Raw genomic sequence first — 12708 nt, forward strand, 5'->3', positions numbered from 1 at the left:
GAGGTACCACTCTTTATCATAGTGAATTTTGAATGAACAATGGAAGAGTTAAACCTTCTTTGTGATACTTACTTGCAACTAAAGGGTCTTGTTCAGATTGCTTAAAATAAAATGTAACTTTCTCCAGGTCAAATAATGCAACTAATGTGTCTTCTAGCATAGCTTGTTCATCAGTCTGAAAAAGAAACCTTGAGTCTAGTAATTAATCCAGATTGATGTACATGATTATTAATAATAACTGCAGATAATCACACCCTGTTTCACTGAAGATTAGTTAACTGAATGAACTCAGCATCAACCAAAGATGGATATATTTCTATTGAATTTCAACTATATATGCTGGTAAAAAGAAGATTGTTACCAATGATGATATACACTGAATATAGCAAAATGAGTTACTGTTTGCTGCATTGACCATGACATTTAATTACAATTTTAATTGTTACTCATGAATATGAGCACACCTAGAAATGTTGCTCAACAAAATATGCTTAAATGGTTAAAATTCTTTGTGTGTGTCTGTGTGTGTTACAGTATTTAGAACTTAGGAAATGTTTTAAACATTGTAACACAGTAATGGTTTTACTGTGGCTTCTCTACACATTTTATTATATCCTTGCTAAGTAGGGAAGCGTTCAGCTAGAACTATTCTTTCTCAGAAGGTAAAGATTTATAGCATATCAAATCAATGTAATTCTAAGCAATAGTATTTTCTGATACCATGCTAAGTCTACTGGTGTATCAAATAGCAAAATACTGAAATAACTGAAACAACAAAGACTCTTAATGGTATCTCATAGATTAACCTATATATAAATTGTGTACTATACTCAACTTCATCAGATGCATGTATCTTATATAGTAGAGTTTTGTGACAGAAGCTTCTGCCATATTATATTTGTTAGCCACAATGTTTTTTGTTGCTTTTGATTCAATAGAGAAACAAAGCTGTATCTTTGGAAAATATATTATTTTTTCTCTTCATATCAAAAAGCATTACATAACAAAACACAGAGAGATTTCATTCCTGATACATGTAATATATGAAAGGCAATTGTTATCTCCTCAAATCTTAATTTAAAAAATAAAAAACTATATGTATCAGAATCACAATGCTGAAATAGGCCATAACTGCATTTGGTATTACACAAAATTAGCCAGACAGTCATATGACATGTTACAAAGCAAGGGAAATGGTGATAGGCATATACCATTGTTTTTGATGTTTTCCTGGATAACTTGCCACCATGTCCAACTCAGCATTAATAAAAAAATAACTGACAAAGTTAAAACAACATAAGAACACACACTCAAGGACTGAGTTTGAATATTTATTTTTTATTTATTTAATCCTTTTTTTTTTTTTTTTTTGCAAAGAATCCAAGGTGGCACATAATCTTCCTTGCCCTTTCCATTTGAGGATGACTCAACTGTGAGTCAGGGACTGGCCCAGAGTCACTCATAAGCTTCATGGCCAAGTGAGGAACCCACATTTCCTGAGACCAAATCCAACATAGTAAGTACTACAGCATAGTTTTTGAGCCTGGATTATCATTAAACATAGGTTGTTATTGATATATGGGTTATCATGTTGTCTGAACCCAGGCAAGATAATCAGCCATTATACAACCCACAATTCACAACCCAGCAACAAACTATGGTTTCTTTTCATAGGTTGGTCATAGTTAATAGTACTTGGTTCAGTCAACCCATGGTTCAACAACCTACTCTCAACAAATATTCAGCCCTTGAGTTTGGGTTATCATGTTACCAGAACCCAGTCAGTTTTACCTTCCATTATTTTCTTGGCAACTTCATATTTTACTATACTAAATTGTGGCCTGCAGGAAACAATACTTAAGAGCAGTAGGATTTGATTAAACCATCCACTAAAATTATTGATTTTAGGGCATTTCCCCAGAACACTTTTTGCAACACTTAGGCAGAAACCCACTAGATCTGTAAGTGTTTCACAATGAGTTAGGATAACTAAGCAGGGATTAAACCGCTATGCCCTGAACATGTATTTATACTGTTCTAGGAAAATACCATGCAAAGATATAAAATAAAATCATTTAGCTTATATTAGGATTCATGGTGCAGCAGTCAACTAAGAAAAGAGGAAGATTTGCAAGTTACATGTTAATGCATGTAGCAGTATTTCCATATATGCTTTTTAGGTACAACTGCTTTAAGTGGGTGGGGAGCAGGATTAGAATGGATAAATGGAAAGGGGGGGGGGGGAAGAACCCTTTCCCCTACTAACTTGTATGCCTTTTCTCCATTATAAATTGTCTGATCAATCAATACTACATTGCTTCAAATGCATGTTTGTATCTTAAAATATAAAGCAAAGTCTGCACCAACCATCTTGAAGGAAGGATAGGTAAGAAATAAAAAATTAGAATTGAAACTGAAAAAAATGGGGTGGGGGTTAAATTGGAAAGAAGTAAAAATTTGACAGTATTAAGAAAGGGAAAGCTTAAAGGAAGTGGGTAAAAGTGGTGGGGTATCAAAAAGCAGGCCTCTTGAGATATGTTGGATCCAGACTAAACTAGTTTCATTTTGTTTTCATGGAAATCAATGGAATGTAAGTCATGACTAACTTGTTGCATAGATTTCACTGGAGTCTAAATTAAACTTACTTATTCTGGATCAAACCCAGTGGGTTCTTGAAACATGTCATTGGAAAAAATGCTATGGAGAAAATAGAAATGGGGACAAAATTTCACATAGGAATGAGAAACAGGATAGTCTGTGCAGATCAGCAGCACTGCAAAAGGATTTGGAGGACTGGGAATTTTAGGCTAAAGAGCTATGTCAGCCAAGGAATGCTCTGTCTAGGAGTCCTAAATTCTTTCCATTTGTAGCCTAGTACTATTACTCTAGTATTGTGACCTTGGCAATTCTAAGCAGGCAATTAGGGCCATAAAAGGGAGGGATTCCATTTCTTGGTTTGAACTAAAGAGCCAGTTATTTGGCTTCAGACTTTCAGTAAAATGAAGTGTTACTAACTTAAAGTGCAAAATAAAAATATACCAGAACCGTGGCTACTGTCTAATGGTTTTAGATAATCACTCTTTCTTTGTTACAGAGATTAATTCTGGCTGCTTTTGGTCAGGACAATTAGAGGCTTAACCAGATGAACAGACATGCACAGGGTCCTTACCAGGTTTGGTGACAGCAGGGACTGGAAGTAAAGAAGAACACCTGCACTGGATATCTGTTCCAACCATCTTCTGCTGGCCTCTTGTGTCTCTAATTCACATTCCTTGCTGTTGTCAAACATCTGATTTAGAGCAGCCATTAGTTGCTCCGAAAAAGAACAAACTGTGGCCACCAGACTCTGGCAGAAGACCATGTCTCGCCTGAGCTGTACCTCACTATCTGCAAATGGTCCAACAGAGGAGAACAATAAATAAGGAAAGAGAAATAGACTGGAAAGTAAAGCACAAGAAATTGCAACAGAAAGAGAATGTAATGGCATTGACATTTTTCTTGAGCAAAATATCACTTTATTTACAAAACTTGCTATCAAGCATCCTGTGTACATGTTGCTTCTGTTGGGATGGAAATGCACATCCACAAAAGCTATTTACCATTTTTATAGAGTATTATCAAAATTTAGCTATCAAATGCTTCTACGTTGCTTGACATTCATGTATTGAAGGGTACACATTGACTCTGAAAATCCTATTTTTTATTTAAATAGATAGAATACATATCTATCCTGCCTTTCCACTTCATATAACTAATTAGATATCCTAAGGTATTTGAGTCTCATTACTTTACATTTTGCAACACTTAGGCATTTAATGAATTATATTCACTGGATTTGGACCACTCAATTGCTATGTTGCATCTCTTCCATATTTAATGAGTATCCTTTGCATTCATAAAACTGCAAGAGAACAATCTGAATTTTAAAAATACCTGTATATTCAAGAAGTGCCAAAAGGATCCTTGCTTTTACCTCTGGAAAAAAAGTACAGGAACTTGAAGATGAAATCTTATTTTTGACTCACACTTGACCTTTGTTTGTCCATTTTTCTTTTGATTTCAACATCATTCTAATTTATTTATTTAAAACATTTGTATGCCTCCCAATTGTGCCACAGCACCTCTGGGAGACTGACAACCACAAGATAAAAACACATTAAAACAACAATAAAATGCAGCAAAAAATACAAACACAAGGTCTTATGGCAATTAGTTATTTTTTAAAAATATATACTTCCTAAAAGTCCATGCACATTCATGAAATTTTAAATTTCCAAATTAAATAATAAAGTAGCAACCATTTGAACTGATCATTCAAAGCCATATATATTCGTAACCAAACATACTGTAGTCCAGTGGCAACCAAGAAATCCAAATCTGTAGTGTCAGCTGCAGAGTTTTTGGCTCCGTATTCTTCCACATATAACTATCATGCACTGTCATGAGAACAGTTGCATTCATGAAATGGTATGACTTTTAATAAGCCACAGTCAGGAGCATCCAAGATCTCCTTACATGCCACATACTACACAGGTCATGTAATGTCTTCCATGCCACCATCACACATAATTTCCCCGACACCACTGACTCAGGTAGTATCTGGATGCTGCCCTCTCCTTTCAGAGATACTCCCCTGTTGCCTCTGAAGGAACACTGGGTTTTGTTCACATCTCTGACTGGTTTCTGCAAAGGTAGGGTTCTCTACCCTCAGTAGAAACCTACCGATCCTCCCAACAGAACCACTGACAAAGAAAAATAACATAGGTATTTCGCTTTGTAATAATTTGTAAATTACTTCGTTTTCCACATCCAGCCACATTCCATAATCTAAACTCAAAACCTCCATGGGGAATAAAAACATTTATCTATATAAAATCATAGCATATTTTCATTTGCATTTATGAGAAATTAAACCAGTCATAGAAAATTATCACAATTATTGCAAATTACAACTAATAGGTTTAAAATGGCAGGCAATCATTTAAAGAAGGAGATGAAGCCAACTTCAAATTGCTTTTAATTCCCACACAAATATACCTGCTGAAGGAATCCACTGCATATCCTAATATTGTCTCTCTGTTCTGAGATTTGCTTTGTTCCCTTGCTATGCTCTTGTAGATAAATGGAAACAAAATTAGACTAAGAGATTTCAACAGGAGTTGCACATACACCACAGTATGTAGCTATAACCCTCAATATATATTTAGTAAAAAAAGGCAATAATGACTCTTGTTTTGAAATACATGCCTGGTACTTCCTCTGTAAAATTTCCTTTACAAGGTTTAATTAACTCAGCTGGACAGGCTAGTAGAATATTGTCACTCTCCAAGAATCCACATTACTCCTCACAGCCTTTTCTGTATCTATCTCAGAGGCATGACAAAACTACCTATTAGATATCTTATTATAGTTACTGACCTTCAACAAATTTTCTGATGTTTTGAGAAAGATTTTGGACACTGCTGGGAAGATTCCAGGGATCTTGCTTGATGTGAACTCTTAGTCTCTTTGGGCAACTGAGTTTATGTTCAATTTCCTGCTGAAAGTCTAAATGAAAGCAAAATTACTTCTTTCAATCATTCTAACTTACTTTGATCCTTAAGCTTTAAATAGTCTTGCAGTACAGTCCCAGTCTCTGAAGGTAGGATAGTGTGTTTGGACACATACCTATGGTGGAAAGCTCCACTATTCCCATGGGGAGTACTGTGTACATAATTCTGACACCAACAGGCTTCCTCTCATTGGCTCAAAAACAGAGTAGTCCAGGAATAGCCTTGGACCTCCTTGGTCACTGAAGAAGCCTGAAGAGCAGGCCTCCTACCTATAGCAGCCTGGATCCGAACTGACAGATTTCTTTCCCTCTTGAAACAATGATGGAGATTTTTTTAATGGCCATTGGGGAGTGGGGAGTCACCAACACCTTTTGCTTTACCTAGCATGAACTAGCAAGGACTCGGAATTGGAAGATGCTACCATACTTCTCCCTGAATCCATTTGAATTGCTTGTCCATGTTGAAGTGAGCTATTAATTCCATTATAATTTTTCATTGAATTTTCTCCCACACAAGCTAGTGATGACCACCAGTTTGGATGACTTGAAAAGGGGATTAAATAAATTTGTGAAAGATAAGGCTATTGACAGCTGCTAGTCACAATGACAATATGTTTTCTCGAGTATCAAAGTCAGTATGCCCAAGTACATGAGTTGTTGGAATACACCAGCAGGAGGATACTGTTGCATTCTTTCTCTCTTTACACGTTCCCCAAAGAGTGCTGGTTGGCCACTGCGTAAACAGAATGATGGACCCTTGGTCTGATCCAGCATGACTCTTCTTACGCTGTTGTGTTTACACATAGCAACCAGCAAAGCAAAAGATGTAACACCTAGTAGGAGGCAGCATATTCAGAGGAGAGTGTACAAGGACATTCTTTAAACTTGGGCAAGTCTATGTGGGAAATGTTGCCCTTCTATATAATTTGTTCAAATCAGAAATTAAGGAGAAAATCAGGATACAGAAGTAAAGATGACAGAGAAAATATATTAATTTATTTATTTTTAGAATTTGTATGCCATCCAATTACTTGTGTCTCTGGATGGCTAACAGCATAAATAAATTGACAACCCACTCTGGCTGCAATTAATAAAATACAATAATAAAATTCTATATTAAAACTTATTAAAATATTGATTAAATAAAAAGGTCTTAACCTGGCACCGAAAAACATATAATGACGGCGCCAGGCAGACCTCTCTGGGAAGGGCATTCCATAGTCGGGGAGCCACTGCAGAGAAGGCCCTCCTCTGGGTACTCTGTCTCCTAACATCTTTCACAGAGGGTTACCGGAGGAGGGCCTCTGTTGCCGATCTCAGGGTGTGGGAGGGCAAATATGGAAAAAGGTGTTCCTAATAAAATATATTAGTCCAAAGCCTGAATCAGCCTGTTAGGAATCTATGGCATTACAAAGGAATGCAAGGATTGCTTGACAAGATAAAAAACAAACTTTTTTTTCATCTAGAAGTGTCTTTCTGCCTAGCTGACAGGAAGCAATATTTACTTGCTATAGACAGCTGTCTGTTCACATGCCCAAAAGTAGTAAGAATGAGAGGTGGCTGGTATCAGAAGGTAAAAAACAAAGAAAGACACATGGCTTAGACTGGTACAATAAGTTACTACTTCTACAGAATACACAGGTTTCTTCAAATACAGGGTGAAGTATACACTATCCTTAAAAATATTTTCAGGTATTGAAGAGTTTCCTACTATAGAATTGAAATGTGATATTAAAATAGGTATAATTCTATTCGAAGACACATTGACTGGCGTACTTATCTTTGAGTAATACCTTGCACAGATCGTCCTGGTGTGAAGAACTTGGTCTGTTCAAAGGCCCTTGCTACTACTGGTCCTTTCAGGAGATTGATAATTGAATCTACCTGTTGGGTTCAAAAATGATTAAGTAGTGAAGCATTGAATGAATCATAATTTGAAAATACTTTTGTATCTGACTTAAAATATTTAAGTATATGCTCAATACAGGCAAGCCCAAAATAACCTGGATGCTTTAGAACAAAATAAGGCCATAATTAGAGATATGAGATTTAACACTGGAAACCTAATGTGACCCCCAACCTTCATAAGGCATAGTGGAGGACTCAGATGAGGAAGAATCTCATGGTATGTATATAGTGTAGTGGTGTATAGTGGTTAGAGTCCTATACTGGAAGATCCAAGAAGACTCAGAAGACTGGAACTTCACCGATCCAAGAATCCCAGCTCAGCCATGAAATTTATTAGGTGACTTTGAACCAGACACTGATTCTCAGCCTAACATACCTCACAGGATTCTTGCAAGGATAAAATGAAGACAAGGAAGACCATGTATGCTACCTTGGGTAAAAAAAATGCTAAGATATAAATGGCATAATAAAAAAGTAAAAATATTGGGGAGAATAGTCAGTGCCTTATCCAGGGTCCTCTTAGCCACAGGACACAGAGTTACCAACATCCCTAGGCTCAGAAGATAAGTCCCAATTTTTGACCTCTGCAGCCTTGCTGAATTCAAAGTTTGAAAAAGCAGTGGGCTTCATTTAGTTAAGTTTTAAATTAAAAGCAGCTCAGATGTGAATTTGAGTCTGAGTGTGGATAGCACAGTTCAAGAAAGATGGAATAACACTTTTCCCCCTATCACAATTCTTCTAATGCAGATAATTCACTAAAAGAATATCTAAGTTTTCCCCATGAACATACACAACTGTAAAGGATTATTTTGAGTACCATCAGGAAAATGATGTGGACAAAGGGGCTAAACCCTTCTCCTCCTTTGCTGCAACCTGAACTTGATCCCTGCATGGCCGCTTTTAACACCTAAAGCACAAGAGATCTGATTATGTACCCCTTGCATCATTTGTACTCCAACCCTGAGTCTAAAGTAATATTTCTGCTTGGTAATTCTGAATGTAGTACTAAGAAATAATATATATCAGTGGGTGATATTTAAGTCAAAAACTGGGGTGAGTGTAAATTCCTTCAGATAATTTTCACAAGTCACCCCTATCTAGTTAAAATATATAATTCTTTTTGCATCATTTCATATTATTATATTCTTCCTTGCATAAATATATTGGATTAAATCCTGAATATGTTAGCTGCATTTAGTGCCCACTGAAATCAATGGGATTTACATCAATTCATACCTAAGATGTACATTCAGTTAATCCCTGATCCAGCCCAATTTGCATGTTTTATGAACAGTTTGATATTCCAGTGTTTACAAACTATGGATATTTTTCATAAGATACAGTCAGTTAATATTAGGCACAGAATCCCAAAGCCAAGGTTTCTGCAGAAATAGCATTCAAAGGCAGTTCATAATATCGTATGACTATGAGACTGTAGTAGTTGAATAGACCTGAGGCAAGAGGAGACAAATGCATTTACCTGTCCAAACAGATGCTCCAAGCAACCATGGAGTTTGTCTTGCTTGTCATGAGAAATTCGTATACTTAGAGGAAGTTCATCCCCTATTAAAAAAAGAGATTTTAAATCATTGACTTTAGGCTTTAACAGACTACTCAAACTCTGTGTCTGAATTACTTTGGTATACAGACAACCTACAACAGGATAATAATCCAGCTGCCACACAGGATCCTATTGCTTCATTCTGTAAAAATGTACCAAAGCAAAACTAGTCCCTTTCATCTGTTTCAATAGAGAGGTGAACAAAGCCCTCCACCTATTAAATGCTACACAACTTCCCCAGAGAATTACGTTTTTTAAAATACCTGAATCCATTTCATCACTGTGAAAGTAAGAACTGCATTGGCTGCTGCAAATACTGGTAAAAGAAGCTACAGAATTCCTGTTGCTGTTGCAATCACTGAACAGAAATGAGAAAAACACAAGGTAAGCCATTCAGAATATTTACATTTAAGTAGTAACTCTCCTATCTTTTTATTTTCTCCTTTCCATTTTCTCCTTTTATTTTGAAACCCTTTACCAAATTTATTTGTTATTAAACAAACCACACAGCAAATTTTATTTGTCTCCAGAGGTAGAAAGCCCAAAAGTAGTATAATTTCACAACTGAACAGAATAATTTCTGTTGATTTTAGTTTCTCTTTCTTGTTTTTCCCCTGTCTTACATTCATCAAATCTCATTTTTGCATAAGTTTGTGACTTCAGCAAACATATGCTTGAAAATTCAGATATATTTCATACACATTTTCCATAATGGATAAGCACAAAAAGAGGGGAAAACTTTGTTTTGTTAAATATTGTTGTTATGAGCCATCAAGTAGTCTCTGACTTATGGTGACCCTATGAATGAATGACCTCCAAAACATTCTGTCCTTGTTAACCCTGCTCAACTTTTGTAAACTCAAGGCTGTGGCTTCCTTTATGGAACTGATCCATCTTGTATTTGCCCTTTCTCTTCTTATGCCTTCAACATCCCCAAATTTAAAATAAATTTATATTCAATATTCTGTTCATTTCATCACACTGAACCTTTATAAATCTTTGCATTCCGTTTCCTTTTATTGGTGTCATTAAAAAACCTAACAACCCAATGTTTGATCAGCTGTACATGCTATATGCCAATTTATTCTCTTATCATTGATGTAGATAGAAGCCAATTACCTATATGAATCCCGATTGCTAATTGTGTCATGACCAGAATCTTCCTGTTCATCACCGGCTACATTGAAACAGACCTTTTTTCCATTATGTTCTCCTTTTTCATTATCACTGTCTGTTGGTGTTAATGGTTCATGTATTTTACGTTCTGGAGAATATGTTATTGAAGATAGAAGGCTGAAATACGATAAATTCAACTAGATTAAATACATGGCTCTCATTTTAAAAATGGAATACATAGTACCAATACAAAAAGCATATGCTATTAACACAGTATAAAATCTGTGAATGGCAAAGTGGATGAACATAGGGATTTAGTCTTATAGCTGCATTAATTAGATCAAGACACATTAAATCATAGGTCTACATATTAAAGACAGTCCCTACCACCCTTGCTATGGATAGTACGAGGAGTGTGCTACCAATTCAATGAATTGAACAGTGCAGTGACTGAGCCAAAACCACACTATTACTTCTGGGTGCATTTTATGCTTTTTACCAACATATAACACCACAACCTATAATACATGATAAATATAAATTAAAAATACCATGGTTATACATAGCAAAGTATAAACATGAGATGAAAATGCAAGAGACAATAACACACATCTCATACATTACTACCAGAGGTGACTCCTGCTAGGAAGAAAGCATTTCAAGAAAAACACTGATTTATAATTCTATTGTAACTGGCTATGTTCTAATAAAAAATGCGCTTCTAAGTTCTCATCTAAGTCTGCTAGAGAGAAAAAGAGGGATGGAAAGACCTGCTAGTGACAGTGATGTTCTCTGAAAATTGTGAGAAGCATCTTCTCATGTGAAGATTTTAATCTAAACTGAAACATCCTCTCCTTCCATCCATTTCAGAAAGATTCTCATTCAATTCCACTCCACATACTTGAAGTCTAGAAGGTGGGAATGTCAGACACTTCTTAACTGTTCCACTCACCTCCCCTGTTATCTCCTTACAGATTCAAGGAATCCCCCCTTAATCTCAGTTTTGAAATGTCTCCCCCCCCACCCCCCGTTTCCCAAGGTGGACTGGTTCAACCACTCTGTCAAGGTTCTTTACTAGATAACTGTTAAACTCCAAAATCATCTGCCTCCTTCTGGCCCTTTGCCGCCTCCTCAGAATCAGATGAATCGATTTGAGCAGATTGTAATGTGTGAAATCTGGCCCCTCTGTTCACATAAATAAGGACATAAGAAAGGCCATTGTGGGTCAGACCAAAGGTTCATTAAATCCAACACTCTGTACACATGGTTGAAAACCAGCTGCCCACAGGATCAATCAAGCACAGTGGGTTCAAGACCTCTGCCTGCCAAGCTCCTCAGCAATTGGTGTATGCAGGCATGCCACCTCTGGTAAAGGAAGTAACACATAGCTAGCAAGGCTAGTAGCCATGATAGTCTTCTTCCATGAATCTGTCCAATCCCCTTTTAAGCCTGGTACGTACTGATTGCCTCCTCTCTCATAAGTCTGTCCAATTCCTTTCCAAAGCTCCCCAGATTGGTGGCCATCACTACTTCCTATGGCAGCAAATAGTTTGACTATATGGGGTATGAAGAAGTACTTCTTTTTATCTGTCCTAAATAGAGCAGCTTCATGCCCCCAGCTTCTAGTACGGATTATCTAGTATTCTCCAGCCCATGCATTATTTAAATACCTCTATCATATATCCCTTTACTTACCCTATTTCTAACCTAAACAGTCACAGTTGTTGTAGCTGTGGCTCAAAAGGGAGTTGCTCCAGTCCCTTGATCATTTTGGTTGTACTTTTTCCAAGTCAATAATGTCCTCCTCCAGATAATGTGGCCAGAACTGAACACGGTATGCTAAGTGTGGCAGTAACAAAGATTTGTATAAGGGAAGTATGATCTTGATAGTTCTATTTTCTATTCCATTTCTAATTATGTCTAACATAGAGTTTGCCTTTTTCATAATGGCTAACTAATTTACTCATGCATGGATCACTGCCTTGTCGTGGTGAAGGGGCTTGCGTAGCTCAATGAATCTATGAGCTATGCCATGCAGGGTCACCCAAGACAGATAGGTCATAGCAGAGAGCTCTGACAAAACGTGATCCACTGGAGAAGGAAATGGCAACCCACTCCAGTATCTTTGCCATGAAAACCCCATGGACAGTACCAAAAGGAAAAAAGATATGACATTGGAAGATGAGCCCTTCAGGTCAGAAGGTGTCCAATAAGCTACTGGGGAAGAGCAGAGGGCTAGTACTAGTAGCGCCAGAAAGAATTAAGCGACTGGGTGAAAGCCGAAAGGACACTCAGTTGCTGATGTATCTGGTGGTGAAAGGAGAGTCCGATGCTGCAAAGGAACCTGGAATGTTCTATACTCCATAGGAACCTGGAATGTAAGATCCATGAATCAAGGAAAGCTGGATGTGGTCAAGCAAGAGATGAACATCGACATCTTAGGAATCAGTGAACTAAAATGGACAGGAATGGGTGAATTTAATTCAGATGACCATCAGGTATACTACTGCAGGCAAGAATCCCTCAGAAGAAATGGAGTAGCCTTCATAGTCAATAAAAGAGTAGGAAAAGC

At 36.9% G+C, this 12708-nt stretch overlaps 1 protein-coding gene across 5 annotated transcripts in view; it reads right to left on the reverse strand.

Moving 5' to 3' along the window:
• PREX2 (phosphatidylinositol-3,4,5-trisphosphate dependent Rac exchange factor 2) overlaps nucleotides 1-12708 on the reverse strand; it is a 147675-nt gene that overhangs the window by 37403 nt on the left and 97564 nt on the right. For all 5 annotated transcript variants that reach the window (XR_006414086.1, XM_044424092.1, XM_044424094.1 and 2 more), the window contains 8 exons: nucleotides 10140-10313; nucleotides 9284-9378; nucleotides 8940-9022; nucleotides 7345-7435; nucleotides 5419-5547; nucleotides 3934-3975; nucleotides 3170-3387; nucleotides 73-175 (listed from right to left, as the gene is read on the reverse strand). Coding sequence is in view for 4 of the 5 variants with exons in the window: in XM_044424092.1 (XP_044280027.1) it covers nucleotides 73-175; nucleotides 3170-3387; nucleotides 3934-3975; nucleotides 5419-5547; nucleotides 7345-7435; nucleotides 8940-9022; nucleotides 9284-9378; nucleotides 10140-10313 (935 nt within the window). In the remaining variant the exon portion in view is untranslated. The remainder of the gene's footprint in view (nucleotides 1-72; nucleotides 176-3169; nucleotides 3388-3933; nucleotides 3976-5418; nucleotides 5548-7344; nucleotides 7436-8939; nucleotides 9023-9283; nucleotides 9379-10139; nucleotides 10314-12708) is intronic.

Source organism: Varanus komodoensis, unplaced genomic scaffold (assembly GCF_004798865.1).
Source record: "Varanus komodoensis strain SLA01 unplaced genomic scaffold, ASM479886v1 scaffold14_1, whole genome shotgun sequence".
Classification (NCBI taxonomy): Eukaryota; Metazoa; Chordata; class Lepidosauria; order Squamata; family Varanidae; genus Varanus; species Varanus komodoensis.